Here is a 17,360-nt window from a genome sequence, read left to right on the forward strand (position 1 = left end):
TGGCGGACATGACATTGGAGGAAGACGGCGGAAATGACGGTGGAAGAAGACGACAGACGTGACGATGGAAGAAGACGACGGACGTGACGATGGAGGAAGACGACAGATGTGGCGATGGAGGAAGACAGCGGACGTGATGGAGGAAGACGACAGACATGACGATTTAGGAAGATGGCGGACATGTTGATGGAGGAAGACGGCGGACATGTCAATGGAGGAAGACAATGAACATGACGACAGAGGAAGAGGATGGACATGACGGGGGTTACTGCTTGTAAATAGAAAATAAGATATTATTACCTCCTCTGCTGCCACTTCCAGCAACGTTTATGAGTTTAAGTACCACCTTAATCAGTCACAGAATCTGTGTCATTAATATGTGTTCGGTTTTAAAGGGATGAGGTGGGCGCCCTAGTTCTGTGACTGATGAAGGTGGTCATTAAACTCACTTAGTGCTTTATCTGCATTAAATTAGCCTCAGAACCCGCGTAATCAGTATGTGTTAAAGGGATGAAGTGGCAACTCTACGGTGACCCCCATCCATAAGGACATACCGTCCATACACACCCAGCACAAGGCAGGGGTCACGCTACCAGACGGTTCCCGGGGCTGCAGTTCCTCTGAGCTCCACAAGGGGTGATCTCACTTCTACCCAGACAGGAAGTCTCTATGGAAGACAGGAAGTGATGTCAGGTACAGACAGGAAGTGATGTCAGGTATAAAAAAGAAATTCCAGGTGAGAGTTGAGTCGGGAGGAAGTAGAGAGGAGACATTGGTGGAACTGGCAGCAGAGGAGGTAATAAGATCTTATTTTATATTTACACCCAGTAACCCTCCATTGGGTCTCCTTCTATCATTAGCAGACATGACTACACCAAATTATATATAAAAATATATATATCAAAGCTGTCAGAATATATTTAACCACGTTGTCAGTCTGTCAGAACATGGAGATTCTGGTTCGAAATTTATCTCTCTGTATGCCGCTACTTTTTTATTGGGTTTGGTGGACGGAGCCTTTTTTTTTTTTTTTTGGGGGGTGAGGTGGATCCAGCCTTGTAATGTATCTAATAAAAAAACTTTTCTTTTTGTTCATTTTGGTTGGAGTGTGGAAGGATTTTTTTTCTTGCTGTCTCTGTCCCCATTAGGAAGATCGATCTCTGTTGGTCTTTGTGGCCTGAAAATGATGGTACATCCAAAAACGTGACATTTCTAATCAAAGCAGGAAGGCGAGGAGGAACGTTTCCGATGGGGATACATGTTCCCTCCTTTCCCCCACTTTGAAGAAATTTCTTCTCACTTCCAGTTTCATCTTTAGGACCAGATATGAAGGGAAATCTCCTCAGTAGGACACAGATAGATGGGGATTGTCTTGTACTTGGTGCAGATCCAGCTGAAAAGGGGGCTTCTTTTGCACAACCTGTCCAAGGTGACCGGAGATGTGAGGGCACAGAGCCCTTTGAGGGGGGATGTTGCAACCAGCACCTGATCAGAAGCCAGAACACCAGATGATGGTGGTCAACAGCCAGGCAGCAAGGTGCTGAATCAAAAGGCAAGGACGAGGTCGGCTAACAGGTGGGCAGCTAGGCCAAGAGTAAAATCCAAAATATAGCCTGAGGTCACAACAGGAGGCCAAAGATCAAAATACCGGTCAAAGACAAGCTAAGTCATACATGGGAAGGCAGAAGTACCAAGAACACAAGATGAAGGTTGTCAACAGCCAGGCAACAATTTGCCAAATTGAAAGGCAAGGGCAAGAGTCAGACTACAGGCCAAGGTCAGTTGACAGGCAGGCAGCAAGGTACAAAATCAGAAGACCGAGAGTGATGTCCAAAACACAGGCTGAGGTCACAACATGGAGGCAAAGATCAAAAGACTGGTCAAAGACTAGCCAGGTCATACATAGGAAGGCTGAGGCAGCTAGAACACAAGATGAAGCTTGTCAACAGCTGGAAGGCAAGGTGCCAAATCGAAAGGCAAGGACAGGGTCAGGATAGAGGACAATGTCAGCTATTAAATGGACAACAAGCTACAAAATCAGAAGACAGAGAGTGAAGTATAAAGCACAGAGTGAGGTCACAACGGGCAGACAAGGATCAAAAGATGGGTCAAAGGCAAGCCTGGTCATACACGAGAAGGCAGAAGTAGCAGGTCAGGTTGCAGATAAACCAGAAGCTCCAGCTTATATAGGCCATTTGGCACCAATACTAGTGCCGAGAGTACATGTGCACCCATGTGCATGCCCTTGTGCCTTCACTGGTCTCATGCTGGAAGACGCTGGGCCTCCCCTACAGAGATTTTAAAAATCTGACCGCTTTTTCCTTTAGATTAGGGTGACCAGACATCTCCATTTTCCAGGGACAGTCCCCAGATTGAGGAGGCTGTCTCCACTTTTAAAGTTCCCCTGGATGTAGACCTTGTCCTTGATTCCCTGGCTGTTGGCTCCTTTCGGGTTGAGGACCTGCTCATCCCAGGCATAGTTGCAAGGATGCTGGAAATCCCTTCATCTCCCTTCCTCTCCTCCGCACTGTTTGATTGGACAGTGCGGCTAGATAGAGCCGAGGTAGCAGAAATGTGATTGGCTGCATAGACTTTGTCCCTGCCCCATGGACTTGCGTGAACCATGGCGGGGAAGAGAGGGCAGCCCAGAGCCCAGGAAAGGACTCCAGATAAGCTACCAAGAGATGGAGGGCCCTGAGCTCAAGGACGAAGGTCAATGCTGGGGCCATACTGAGGCGGAAGAGCAATGATGTGGGACATGTGAGACTTGGGGAGAAGCAGATGATGGAGCCTGTGTGTACTGCCTCCTGTGTTTGTAAACCATAATGCACTGCTTGAGATGGTCAGCGGGCTTAGAATTGCCGAAAGGAGGTTTTTGGATAAGTCAGCCCCTCACTATAAAAGGGGGCACTGAGCAGCCATGGTGTCAGTGCATTGGAGGCTTCTTCTTCTTTTGCTGCAAGACTTCCTGTTTCAGAGGTGCGATAAATTGGGGTTTCTTTTATTTTAGGTTAAATAGATTTTTTACTTAGTGGGCTTTTGTTTTAGGGGTGGTAGTTTGGTGTTTTCATACAGTACAGTCCGGATCATTCTTTGTTATAACCTATTGGTCTACAGGAAACCTGTATAGATCACATGACCACTAAGGATGGAGGAGGACCGGAGTCACATGACTGAGAGGATACTAAACCTCACCCTGGAGATCATCTATCTGCTGACCGGAGAGGTGAGGTGGATTCTGGGAGGTCACATGACATCACTCTTATCTCTGTTAATAAAACACAGACCTGACCGGAGAGATGATGAGGATTCTGGGAGGTCACATGACGTCACTCTCATCTCTATTTATAAAACACGGACCTGACCAGAGAGGTGAGGAGGATTCTGGGAGGTCACATGACATCACTCTCATCTCTATTAATAAAACACAGACCTGACCGGAGAGATGATGAGGATTCTGGGAGGTCACATGACATCACTCTCATCTCTATTAATAAAACACAGACCTGACCGGAGAGGTGAGGAGGATTCTGGGAGGTCACATGACATCACACAGACCTGACCGGAGAGGTGAGGAGGATTCTGGGAGGTCACATGACATCACACAGACCTGACCGGAGAGGTGAGGAGGATTCTGGGAGTCTAACATGATGTTCCTATTGGTTCCTCAATACAGAGAGTTCCTCTTCTGAAGTCAGGTGATCATATGACCATCACAGTGCCCCCATGTGACTCCCTAAACCCTGAGAGACACAACATGGAGAAGATTCTAGAAGTCACCAAGAAGATGATGGAGCTGCTGACAGGAGAGGTGAGCGGTGCCGGGAATTCTGGGACATTCTCCAGTAACAGACAAGGGATGTGTCTGGATGGTGACTGTATCATTGTGTGTGTCAGGTTCCTATAAGGTGTCAGGGTGTCACTGTCTATTTCTCCATGGAGGAGTGGGAGTATTTAGAAGGACACAAGGACCTCTACAAGGACGTCATGATGGACAATCAGCCGCCCCTCACATCACCGGGTAAGAGGAGACTTTATTGGAAAGGAGAGAGCAGTACAGAGGCTCCACCTAGATCCCCCATCATCTGATAAACACATAGAAACAATGGATTCAGTCAGTGTGTGTGTTTCCTACAGATGGATCCAGTCATGGGAACCCACCAGAGAGATGTCCCCGTCCTCTGTATTCCTGGGATTCCACACAGGAAGGTCTCACCATCCCTCACCATCATCAGGTAGATGGACCCAGTCATGGGAGCCCACCAGAGAGATGTCCCCGTCCTCTGTATTCCCGGGATTTCACACAGGAAGGTCACACCATCCCTCACCATCATCAGGTAGATGGATCCAGTCATGGGAGCCCACCAGAGAGATGTCCCCGTCCTCTGTATTCCCGGGATTCCACACAGGAAGGTCACACCATCCCTCACCATCAGGTAGATGAATCCAGTCATGTGAACCCACCAGAGAGATGTCCCCGTCCTCTGTATTCCTGGGATTCCACACAGGAAGGTCACACCATCCCTCACCATAATGAGGTAGGCGAGGAACAATTCTTGGTAGATATGATTTATACACAGCATGTTTGTTACAATAAAAGTTTTATTATATATTCAGAGTGGAATCCTCGGGCAATATAATATTATTGTTAAAGAAGAGTTTACAGAGGAGGATGAAGAGTATGGAGTGATGGAAGATATTTCAGTACACAAGGATATAATGGAGCCACCTAATACCAGGAACCCACCAGAGAGATGTCCCCATCCTCTGTATTCCCGGGATTCCACACAGGAAGGTCACACTATCCCTCACCATCATCAGGTAGATGAGGAACAATCACTGATAGTATCATTAGGATCTGTACATTATCTGCATTGTTACCATTGATGTCATTTTTATTATATATTCAGGGTGGATACCTGAGTGATTTTAAAGTTGTTATTAAAGAAGAGATAAAAGAGGAGGATGATGAGGATGAGGTGATGGAGGAGTCAGAGTTCCTAAAAGATCTATACCAGGACACCATGGTGGAGTCACCCAGCTATGGAAACCCCCAAGATAGAGGTCCCCATCCTTTGTATTATTGGGACTCCACACAGGAAGATCACAATTATGCACAACATTATCAGGTTGGTGGGATGGAGCATCTAAAACATGAACAAGGAGACAGACCCTTCAAGATGATATTTGTCTATGTGATGTCCCATCATTACAGATGATATTTTCTCTCCTTCTCTTGGTTTAGGGTGAAGATCTGATAGATATAAAAGTTGAGGTGAAATCAGAAGAAGAAGAGGCGTATGTGAGGGATGATCAGCAGTCTATGGAGGAGGATGGAATAACGGGGACATTTATAGAGGAGGACACTCCTACAGAAATCAGCACAGGTGGGTCATGAACATTAAATCCATTCCTCCACCCATACTGCTCACTGATTGGTCCAGAGTAGGGTGGGGGCGGGGGGATATCAGCCTGCAATACCCTGGTCACTTTCCTGAACCATGTTCCCTATCCTGCACATTAGATCTTCTTTCTCTCAGATAAATCTCATTCTCTGTGCTGAAGACACTATGTATCTATGAAGATTCTGGGGTTCAGCTGGCAGCAAAATGTCATTTTTCATTCCTTGTTGCGGTAGAACAGATAAAGTATGTAACGCTCACTCCCAAAGGGGCCCCTGAGAATATACCCAGGTCCCCCTTGCCAGAGGCTGCCAGTCACAAGCACAGTCTCGCCAATAATAATGGCTCAATCTAAGGGATGTCTTTCTACTACTTATTGCTGAAGAACATGGAGAGGGGTTTAGGGTCATAGGACACTCCAAAACCATATTGGAAATCAATGGGAGGACAAACCTAGAGCAGAAAATTCTTAGAGGAGCAGACACATACTACAGTTCCCAAATCAGGGCTCCCTCCCAGGCCACATAGCAACACATCTCAGCAATCCATCTTCCACTGGACTCCCCTGCTAGCATGACTCTCATATTTATGGGCGAGCATACCACACATTACCAGGGCCTCTTAGCTTGAGATTGGTCAGACCCCCATGAATATGCAGATTGAGGTCTCCACCTTTCTGCCTACTGGCTTCTGGAAGCTTCCATGGACCTCCAGAACCAGGTGGAGGCAATAGAGTTCCAACCTGTTGAGTCATCCAGCCTGACCTCACACTGAACCCACAGAAATTCAGGTGAACTCACTACCATGAGCCAAAAATAAATTTACCCTAAACTAGCATCACCTAATGGGTACCACACACAGGTAGATCCTCCGTGAAGGAGATAAAGGATCCTTCTCCAGACCCCGACTTCAGTATGATGTCCCCCAGTAATAATCCCTTATCAATCCCTCAAACCGGCACCTGCTGAGGCCCAGACTGCAATTCTTTTTTCCAGGACAGGAGATCTGGAACCCTTCCTGGAAAGAAAAGAAAACACTGGAAAGACCTTCCAAGCATTTATCACCTCCCCAGCCACCTTCTGGATGCCCCCTTCCAGGGAGATGCTGGGGTTTGATAAATATTCGTACCGGACATTAGACTCTGCCTGTCCTGTATTCTAGAAGCTTTCCCCAGAAGCAGGTGAGAGAAACCAAATACCCACCTAGGAATATCTGACCACAAAAAAACAATGGAGTACTGCTCTGTTGACTGCAGTGAACCCAAAAACTAAATGTAGCCTAGCCACCTAACTTGGGGGGATGCTACAAGTAAACCAGATTCCGCATTTATTTGGTTTCTGTCTTCTCAAAGTTTACCTACACCCTTGACGTATTAAATGACGCCTCTAATGGAGAGATCCAGGATGGCGACCACTGTTGTCTGGCTAGAGGCCTGGCTGTAGTTTGGGTAAATGAACTGGAATCAAGTATGAAGCTCTGGAGCCCTGGATTAAGGAACTCAAATATAATAACTGTAGGTACCTAGGGAGGGCGCTACAAGTAAACCAGATTCCACATTTCTTCGGTTTCTCTCTTCTCAAAGTTGACCTACACCCTTGACATTGTATTAAATGACGCCTCTAATGAAGAGATCCAGGGTGGCGGCCATTGTTGTCTGGCTAGAGGCCACCAGAGGCATGGCTTTCAGGCTAACTTTGTGGCTTTAGTACTTTGGGTCAATGAACTGGAATCAAGTATGAAGCTCCGGAGCCCTGGATTAAGGAACTCCAATATAATAATTGTAGGTACCTTGTATTTTATCTGCTGATAGTCTTTCGTAACTTCTACTGTAACTGAAGTATGCAAGTACTGCATTTCTTTATTTGGTCAATGTGTCCCACCGAAGGTCAGAGAGTGAGGGTGCAAGAAGCCCAACCAAGATGAAACGTGCATGCCCTACAGTTACGGTAGAAGTTGCTAAAGACTATCAGCAAATAAAACACAAGGTACCTACAATTATTATATTGGCGTTCCTTAATCCAGGGCTCTGGAGCTTCATACTTGATTCCAGTTCATTGACCCAAAGTACTAAAGCCACAAGGTTAGCTTGACAGCCAGGCCTCTGGTGGCCTCTAGCCAGACAACAATGGCCGCCATCCTGGTTCTCTCCATTAGAGGCGTCATTTAATGCAACGTCAAGGGTGTAGGTCAACTTTGAGAAGAGAGAAACCGAAGAAATGTGGAATCTGGTTTACTTGTAGCGCCCTCCCTAGGTACCTACAATTATTATATTTGAGTTCCTTAATCCAGGACTCCAGAGCTTCATACTTGATTCCAGTTCATTGATCCAAAGTACAGCCAGGCCTCTGGTGGCCTCTAGCCTGACAACAATGGCCGCCATCCTGGCTCTCTCATTAGAGGCATCATTTAATACAACATCAAGGGTGTAGGTCACCTTTGAGAAGAAAGAAACCGAATAAATGTGGAATCTGGTTTACTTGTAGCGCCCTCCCTAGGTACCTACAATAATTATATTTGAGTTCCTTAATCCAGGACTCCCGATCTTTATACTTCAGTCCAGACATATGAGTAGGTTTTGCTGCACTTTACTGATGGATGTCATAACAGTCCCATCTCTGTGGGTTGAACTGCATGGACTTGCATCTTTTTTGCAACCAAACTAACTATGTCACATCAACATACTTGACATTACAAAGTTGATCGCATTTATTGTACGACACGCAGCAGTCACACGTGAAAGCATGAGCAGAACTTGAGCAGCCATCTCCCTCTAACAGTCTCTCCTTCCCCCATGGGGCATTAGTACTGGCAGAACTGGGTTCTCTGTAGACACCTCCTCCATAGGTACACTTCTCCCATGACTCTCTATGGGAATAGCTTCACTCAGGCAGCTCTTAGCCTGGCCTAAAGGGCCTTTTGCAAGCCACCCAAATCCTCAACTCCAGGTCATAATGTCTACAGCAGGCTCTTCCTGGGTGCAGGAATGCTCCTCCCCTGAACAGGGCCTCCACACGACGTTACATCTGTGCTGGTGGTGTGAACCAACCTGCCCATGTCTAGCAATCATCTTTTCATTCTTTTTTTCTTTTTAGTCCATGGCCGGGAGATCAGGACGACCTCCGAGGATGGCCTCAGTTTTTCTCCAGACTATGAGTTAGAAGATGAGGACTTCACCCATCCAGGAGACAAATCCAGTTCCTCAGATACCCATCCGGCGCCGCACAGTGCGCATAGCACACTGAAGAGGCCGTACAGCAAGTCGTACATATGCCTGAAGTGCGGGAAAAGCTTTAAAAGTACACACGGCCTTGCTGCGCACAAGAAATCTCACGATAATGAGCTTCAGATCTGTTCAGATTGCGGAGTCGTTTTTCTACACGAAGCGGACCTCGTTGAGCACCAGAAAATCCACAAGGCTGAGAAGATGCACCCTTGTCCTCAGTGCGGGAAAAGGTTCGAAAAGAAAGGGGCTCTTTCCATACATCAGAGGACTCACACGGGTGAAAAGCCGTTTTCCTGCCCTAAGTGCGGGAAAAGCTTCTCACAAAGGGCCCATCTTTCGAGTCACCTGAGACACCACACAGGAGAGAAGCCGTTTTCCTGCCCCGATTGCGGGAAAAGTTTTGTGCGTAAACCGGATCTTGAAAGACATCACAGGATTCACACGGGGGAGAAGCCCTTTTCCTGTTCCCATTGCGGGAAACGTTTTTCACGGAAGTCCTACCTGTCGGATCATCAAAGATACCATACGGGTGAAAAGCCGTATTCCTGTCCTGCGTGCGGGAAGAGTTATGTGTATAAAACGGACCTCACCGTACATAAAAGGTCTCACACGGGGGAGAAGCCGTACTCATGCCCCGAGTGCAGGAAATGCTTTTCAAAAAGTTTTGATCTCACCAGACATCTGAGGTCACACGCGGCCCAGAAAGAATAGTGTTCCAAGTGTGGGAAATGTTTTCTACGTGAATAACACACTAGCACTTTGATTGTGGGAGTCCCCTACTCGCTCTTTATTGAAATCGAACTTTGCAAAGTTTATTATGGCTTACTGTTTTGCCTCCCCATCTAAGCACTGAAAGTGTCATCTCTATGACTGATCCAGTTGTGGTGAGAGAGATTTAACCTACAGTCTCAGTAGCCTGGCAGCCAGTGACTCAATCCAAATGACATCTTGCAGATCATAAAAAGCTTTAATCCAAAACTTGTGCAGATCATAGCAAGATGAACATCATATAGGTCATAAAAATCATAGAGTGCCTAGCTCCAGCGGAATACAGTACATGTGATAAATGGAGGCTAAAGCATGAATAAGAAGGGCGGAGCTAACTATGCCCAGCATACCCTAGCTATGGAGTGAGGTAGAGCAGCGATCTCCAAACTTTTTAAACAAAGGGCCAGTTTACTGTCCTAAAGACGCTAGAGGGGCCACACTGTGACCATCAGGAGTAGAAAATGTCCCAGCATCAGTTGGAGTAAACAATGCCCCATCCTTGGTGTCATTGGAAAGAATTGTGCCTCATCATTGGTGTAATTGGACCCCATTGTTGGTGTCATTGGGAGGAATAGTGCCCCATTGTTGAGGTAATTGGGAGGAATTGGACCCTATTGTTGGTGTCATTGGGAGGAATAGTGCCACATCGTTGAGATAATTGGGAGGAATTGTACCCCATGACTGGTGTAATTGGGAGGAACTGTGCCTTATCACTGACTTCATTGGGAGGAATTGTGCTCCGTCATTGGGCCCCATTGTTGGTGTCATTGGGAGGAATAGTGCCCCATCGTTGAGGTAATTGGGAGGAATTGTGCCCCATTGTTGAGATAATTGGGAGGAATTGTGCCCCATCACTGGTGTAATTGGGAGGAATTGCGCCCCATCGTTGAGATAATTGGGAGGAATTGTGTCCCATGACTGGTGTAATTGGGAGGAACGGTGCCTCATCACTGGCTTCATTGGGAGGAATTGTGCCCCATCATTGGTGTCATTGGACCCCATTGTTGGTGTCATTGGGAGGAATAGTGCCCCATCATTGAGGCAACTGGGAGGAATTGTACCCCATCGTTGAGGTAATTGGGAGGAATTGGACCCCATTGTTGGTGTCAATGGGAGGAATAGTGCCCCATCGTTGAGGCAGTTGGGAGGAATTGCGCCCCATCGTTGAGATATTTGGGAGGAATTGTGCCCCATCACTGGTGTCATTGGGCCCCATTGTTGATGTCATTGGGAGGAATAGTGCCCCATCATTGAGATAATTGGGAGGAACTGTGCCCAATCCCTGGTGTCATTGGTAGGAATTGTGCCCCATTATTGGTGTCACTGGGCCCCATTGTTGGCGTCATTGGGAGGAACTGTGCCCCGTCGTTGGTGTCATTGCGAGGAACTGTGCCCCATTGTTGGTGTCATTGGTAGGAATTGTGCTGCATCATTAGTGCCATTGGGCCCCCTTGTTGGTGTCATTGAGAGGAACTATGGCCCATCATTGGTGTCATTGGGAGGAACTATGCCCCTTTATTGGTATCGGTAAATGAAATAGTGCCCCAAAGGCTGGATAACAGCAAGCAAAGGGCCGCATCTGGTCCCCGGGACGCAGTTTGCAGACCACTTACTCTGCTAGGAATGAGGAGAAGGGGTCATGTCACCACTGATGTCCATCCAGCAGTGTAGTCTGATTTCCCCTGTACTTCACCAATGACTGCCATATTCCAGCTTTCAGCCATTTTTTGCTTTAAATTTTTCTTTTCCGTATTTTCAACTGAAAATATGGAAAATGTCTTGTAATACACTGTGTCTTCCTGGTCTGTGGAAACGTGGACAAATTGGTCAAATATGTGTCACTATTTCTGCTTTGAGAGCAGGAGAGATCAGACTACACTCCAGGGCAGCACAAGTATTATGAGCCAATATAGGCAATTGCACTTTCCTGGATAACGCGACCTCTTGGCTGGATGAGTACATGGGATTGGAAGCTGCAACGTTGTTAAAAATTGGTCACCTGGTTCCAGAAAGCCGATATCACTGGACAACTCCACGAAAAATGAGCTAAGTCCTTCTGTGGTTGAGTACACTTCCATCTACGGTTGAGTACGCTTCCGTTTACGGTTGCGTACACTTCCATCTGTGGTTCAGTTCCGTCTGCGGTTGAGTACACTTCTGTCTGCGGTTGAGTACACTTCTGTCTGCGGTTGAGTACACTTCTGTCTGCGGTTGAGTACACTTCTGTCTGCGGTTGAGTACGCTTTCTTCTGTGTTTGAGTACGCTTTCTTCTGTGTTTGAGTACGCTTCCGTCTGCGGTTGAGTACGCTTCCGTCTGCGGTTGAGTACGCTTCCGTCTGCGGTTGAGTACGCCTCCGTCTGCGGTTGAGTACGCCTCCGTCTGCGGTTGAGTACGCCTCCGTCTGCGGTTGAGTACGCCTCCGTCTGCGGTTGAGTACGCCTCCGTCTGCGGTTGAGTACGCCTCCGTCTGCGGTTGAGTACGCCTCCGTCTGCGGTTGAGTACGCCTCCTCCTGCGGTTGAGTACGCCTCCTCCTGCGGTTGAGTACGCCTCCTCCTGCGGTTGAGTACGCCTCCTCCTGCGGTTGAGTACGCCTCCTCCTGCGGTTGAGTACGCCTCCTCCTGCGGTTGAGTACGCTTCCATCTGCGGTTGAGTACGCCTCCTCCTGCGGTTGAGTACGCCTCCTCCTGCGGTTGAGTACGCTTCCATCTGCGGTTGAGTACGCCTCCTTCTGCGGTTGAGTACGCTTCCATCTGCGGTTGAGTACGCCTCCTTCTGCGGTTGAGTACGCTTCCGTCTGTGGTTGAGTACACCTTCTGCGGTTGAGCACGCCTCCGTCTGCGGTTGAGCACGCTTCCGTCTGCGGTTGAGCACGCTTCCGTCTGCGGTTGAGCACGCTTCCGTCTACGGTTGAGCACGCCTCCGTCTACGGTTGAGCACGCTTCCGTCTACGGTTGAGCACGCCTCCGTCTACGGTTGAGCACGCCTCCGTCTGTGGTTGAGCACGCCTCCGTCTGTGGTTGAGCACGCTTCCGTCTGCGGTTGTGTACATAAATAAGTCTGGTGGATAATGTTCAGGTATATAAATCTACTGTTAATAGCTGGTGACACCAAAGTATGAGAAGAAATTATATCACCGCACTCATCAAGAGACCTTTTTTGACATAAGAACCTGCCACTTGGTTTTAACCAAGACAAAGTTGGGGTGAAGTGCTGGAAATGGATCCTCCACCAACAGAAATGAAGACATTAGTGGAGCCAAATGGCTTTAGCGTCTTTGGCTCTCCACATAGTTGCGGCCCCCCAAGAATAAGGGTCACCCGTTAGGCGTTAGTACTCCTTTTAGGTAGACCCCTCCTCTGGGTGAACATAGTAGGTGGGGCTTGTCTGTCCTATATAATTTTGAGTCGGAAGAACCTGGGGTAGAGGGTGATGGGAAAAGGTTACCCCTGGTATACGGATATGTAAGCCTGTAGCCTTCAGAAGTGAACCCTTCAGGGAAGGCCCGTAGCAGACTCGGATGGAGAACCCATCTATGGGGGGGACCTACAGCAGAGACAATGGAAGAGATGGGTGGTTTTCCGGGTTTTTTTTTGTTGGACTTGCAGTATACTGATATGTAAGATTGTAGCCTCCGGACATGAACCCTTCAGGGAAGGCCCGTAGCAGACACGGTTGGAGAACCCATCTATGGGGGGACCTGCAGCAAGGACAATGGAAGAGATGGGTGGTTTTCCTGTTTTTATGTTGGACATGCCTTGTGGAGAACCCACCTATGGGGAACCTCCAAAGTAAGTGGGGGCCCCACAAAAATAAAGGTCACCAAAATGAGCATGTATGTAGGGGTTAGTACCCCTTTTAAGGAAACCCCTCTCTTGGGCAGACATAGTGGGTAGGCCTAGTCTGTCCTGAATAATCATGGGCTGGAAGAGCCTGGGACAGAGGGTGATGGGAAAAGACTACCGCTGGTATACTGATATGCAAGCCTGTAGCCTTCAGAAGTGAACCCTTCAGGGTAGGCCTGTAGCAGACTCGGTTGGAGAACCCACCTATGGGGGACCTGCAGCCAGGACAATGGAAGATTTGGGTAGTTTTCCTATTTTAATGTAGGACTTGCGTTGTGGAGAACCAATCTATGAGGACCTCAAAAATAAGTGGGGCCCCACAAAAGATAAGGGTCACCCAAATGAGTATGTATGCAGGGTTTAGTTCCCCTTTTAAGGAAACGCCTCCCCTGGGCAAGCATAGTGGGTGGGCCTAGTCTGTCCTGCATAAACAAAAGCCTGGGGCAGAGGGTGATGGGTTAAAGCTACACTGGTATATATGTAAGCCTGTAGCCTTTAAAAGTGAACCCTTTGGGTTAGGCCCATAGCAGATTTGGTTGGAGAACCTACCTATGGGGGACCTGCAGCAAGGACAATGAAAGAATTGGGTGGTTTTCCTGTTTTTATGTGGGACTTGCGTTGTGGAGAATCCACCTATGGGGGACCTCAAAAATAAGTGGGGCCCCACAAAAATAAGGGTCACCCAAATGGAGAATGCAAGCAGGGGTTTGTACCCCTTTTAAGAAAATCCCTCCCCTGGGCAGACAAAGCAGGTGGGGCTAGTCTGTCTTATATATTCTAGAGCCAGAAGAGCCTGCGGCAGAGTGATGGGAAGAGGAAACCCTTGGTATACTGATATATAAGTCTGTAGCCTTCAGAAGTGAACCCTTTGGGGTAGGCCCGTAGCAGATTTGGTTGTACCCCTTTTGAGGAAACCTCTGCCCTGAGCAGACATAGTGGGTGGGGCTAGTCTGTCATATAATCTTGAGCCAGATGAACCTGGGGGTGATGGGAAAAGACTACCCCTGGTATACTGATATGTAAGCCTGTAGCCTTCAGAAGTGTATCCTTTGGCGTAGGCCCATAGCAGATTCATTTGGATAAGCCACCTGTTGGCAACCTTCAGCAATGGCAGTGGAAGAGTTGGGTGGTTATCCGATTTTTATGTTGGACTTGCACTATGTGGAATATTTATATAGGGTCTGGAGAAGCGGAGGTGAAAGTTGCATTGTAAAGAACTGTTCATTATATTTCTACTGCAGTAAAATCATTGAAAGGCTGAACGTGTGGACATTCCTTGTTTCTTGAGGTGGTCCTCAAACCTGGAGAATGTGAGTGATCAAAGATGGTGGCATTTCTCCCTGTTACGGGTATTTGCATACCCTATCTCATCCCTGAAAAGGAGGACAATGAAAGGGGTCCTTGACCAACATGGTTGTTGATGGTGGCTAATCAATTAATCTAAAAATTCAGTTGCACCTGAATGAGCACTAATCCAATGAGTCCAATGATGATTCATTGTCCGTAGATGACCACAGAAAGGACAAGAACCACTGTGCTTTGGGGCACCACAGGTCTCGCCCTTCAGCTGGCAGGATGTCATTTTTCACTCCTTGTTACTGTAGCACAGATACAATAAATCCGATTCCACCTTTATTAGGTTACTGTCTCAAAGTTGACCTACACCCATGACACTGTATAAAATGACACCTATATTGAGATTGATAAGAGGGCTGCCATTGCTGGACCTCCTGCTGAAAATACTAGAGGCCTGGCTGTCAAGCTAACCTTGTGGCTTCAGAACTTTGAGCTAGTGAGCTCTTCACAAAGTACAGGGCACCTCGGAAATAGAGGAGTCACCCAAATGAAGTAGTCTATGTACAGTTTCACCAGAAAAGTACCAAGCAAATGATCCAAGAGTCCAACATAGTTATTTGTTCAGTAAATGACCACAGAATGGTCAACAGACAGCCAACTGAACCAAAAAATCAATGCTGGACTCTCAGATCATTTGTCTGGCGCTCTTTCTGGTGTGACTGTACTTAGATTTGCCCAGTTTCGTGTGTAGCAGAGATGAATAAAGAGCGGAAATTGGCCCCTTAGGCTCCAGAAATGTTATTATTCCTATCAAATGGTGGTTAAAAAATATGACCCCCTGGTCTCTATTTCCTCAAGACCATGGCAAGGTAGCAGATCACTATTGGCAGCTCACTCTTCCTTTTAAAGCTGCTCAGAAAAAAGTAATGTTTTCTCCTGGAAAGTACCACTATACCATACGTCCTCCAGACCAAGATGTCCAGTATAAGTTTAGAATAATAGGAAAGAAGGAGCGTCCAAGGTCCAAAAGAAGGAGCGTCCAAGGTCCAAAAGAATGCCAGTCTGTTGGGAGGTTAGGAGGCATCTATTGAGAATAGTGACAAGTACATTGAGCCAACACGTTTCTGGAGAAAGGACTTTCCCTTCTTCGGGACTATTGAACAAGTACGAAAAATGTACAGAAAAACAGATATATTTTTTGTACTTGCTCAATAGCCCTGAAGAAGGGAGAGTCCTTTCTCTCGAAACTCATTTTTGCTATTCTCAATAAATGTCTCTTTGGACATTGGGTGCTCCTTCTTTCCTATTATTCCAAGTCTACACATGGAACCGACCTTGAGGCCAAACCAAAGAGGCAGCAGTACCACTGCCAGTGGTACCACCAGTCTCCGCCATTGGGCACAACGGAGCAGTACCACAGCCAGTGGTACCACCAGTCTCCACCATTGGGCACAACAGAGCAGTACCACCAACAGTGGTACCACCAGTCTCCACCATTGGGCACAGCGGATTGGATAGACATCTCCCTACCCACCCACCTATGACCTATTACATCGATTGCCTCATCAGAGTGCTCCCTTACATCGATTGCCTCATCAGAGTGCCCCCTTACATCAACTTCTTTTATTCCATTTTTTTACATGTGACATTGGAGATCTGCTTCTGTTCTACTTTGGAGGCTGCCTTGAGTATTAACCATTCCTTGGTCCCCCGTGGTCTTTCCACTGGATCCACCGAGTGGCTCTTGTCCCCCCTTCCCCTCCCCCTAATCGTGCCCTTTTCACCCCCTATCCCCCCTGTGGGACTATGGACCTAATTATGGACATTAATTTTGCACCAACTCACCCCATTCATGGATTTGGGGATGAAACCTAAGAGGTCAGGAGGGGGGGGGGGGCACAACTAAAATCTGGGGGGCAAGGACTGCATGGCTGCTCACGTCCTAGCAACCAATGGCATCATCAGGGTTGGAAATTCTTGGTTTTACCTGCTCTATGTAATGGTTTTGCACAGAGCAGCCCGGATCCTCCTCTTCTTAGGTCCCCCGCCAGCTCTCCTGGCTCCTCCCTCCTGTCCAGTGCCCCCATAGGAAACAGTGACCCCACAGCTCACACATAATGGAGAGGGGGCGCACAGTTTGGCAGAGCAGTGGCTCGGGGGGCACCCGAGCAGACTCGCTCCCGAGTCACTGTTCTGTGTGTCTATTCACACAGAACCGTGGCTCGGCCCCACCCCCTTCCTCTCCTGATTGGCTCACTGGCTGTGATTGACAGCAGAGGGAGCCAATGCCTCAGCCAATCAGGAGTAAGAGTCCCCGGAGAACCGAGGGTTTTGTGGACATCGCTGGATCAAGAGGGGAGTCAGGCAGTGCTGGGAAATCCGGCGCCCAGGGCAAAGAAGCCAAACTGCGTGCCCCACCCCTCTCCATTATGTGCGTGGCTGAGGCATTGGGTCCCTCCCCATAGCTCACATAATGGAGAGGGGTGGGTGCACAGTTTGGCTTCTTTGCCCCAGGTGCCGGATGTCCCAGCACTGCCTGACCCCCCTCTTGATCATGCGATGTCCACGAAAGCCTCGGTTCTCCGGAGACTCTCACTCCTGATTGCTTAGGGGAGGGAGCCAATGCCTCAGCCAATTAGGAGTGAGAGTCCCCGGAGAACCGAGGCTTTCGTGGACATTGCTGGATCAAGAGGGGGGTCAGGCAGTGCCGGGGCATCCAGCGTCCAGGGCAAAGAAGCCAAACTGTGTGCCCCCCCTATTCATTATGTGTGCGCTTAGGGGATGTACCCCCAGCAGTCATCCACTTGTCAAAATGCCTTGTATC

The 17,360-nt window shown here is 48.0% G+C and overlaps 2 protein-coding genes across 2 annotated transcripts; both read left to right on the forward strand.

The window, feature by feature from the left end:
* The first annotated feature begins 725 nt into the window (after positions 1-725).
* LOC149465103 (uncharacterized) lies at positions 726-3,928 on the forward strand. Its single transcript, XM_089673756.1, has 3 exons — positions 726-796; positions 3,118-3,226; positions 3,677-3,928. Exons 2-3 carry the CDS (start codon positions 3,149-3,151, stop codon positions 3,905-3,907), a joined length of 309 nt encoding a protein of 102 aa, XP_089529882.1. The 5' UTR covers positions 726-796; positions 3,118-3,148; the 3' UTR covers positions 3,908-3,928.
* Positions 3,929-4,119: 191 nt separating this feature from the next.
* Positions 4,120-14,875, forward strand: LOC149465104 (uncharacterized). Its single transcript, XM_089673710.1, has 5 exons — positions 4,120-4,538; positions 4,618-4,821; positions 4,911-5,129; positions 5,246-5,387; positions 8,495-14,875. Exons 2-5 carry the CDS (start codon positions 4,690-4,692, stop codon positions 9,334-9,336), a joined length of 1,335 nt encoding a protein of 444 aa, XP_089529836.1. The 5' UTR covers positions 4,120-4,538; positions 4,618-4,689; the 3' UTR covers positions 9,337-14,875.
* The last annotated feature ends 2,485 nt before the right edge of the window (positions 14,876-17,360 follow it).

The sequence above is a fragment of the Staurois parvus genome, unplaced genomic scaffold (assembly GCF_062004578.1).
Source record: "Staurois parvus isolate SC_StPar_1 unplaced genomic scaffold, SC_StPar_1.0 ptg000144l, whole genome shotgun sequence".
NCBI lineage: Eukaryota > Metazoa > Chordata > Amphibia > Anura > Ranidae > Staurois > Staurois parvus.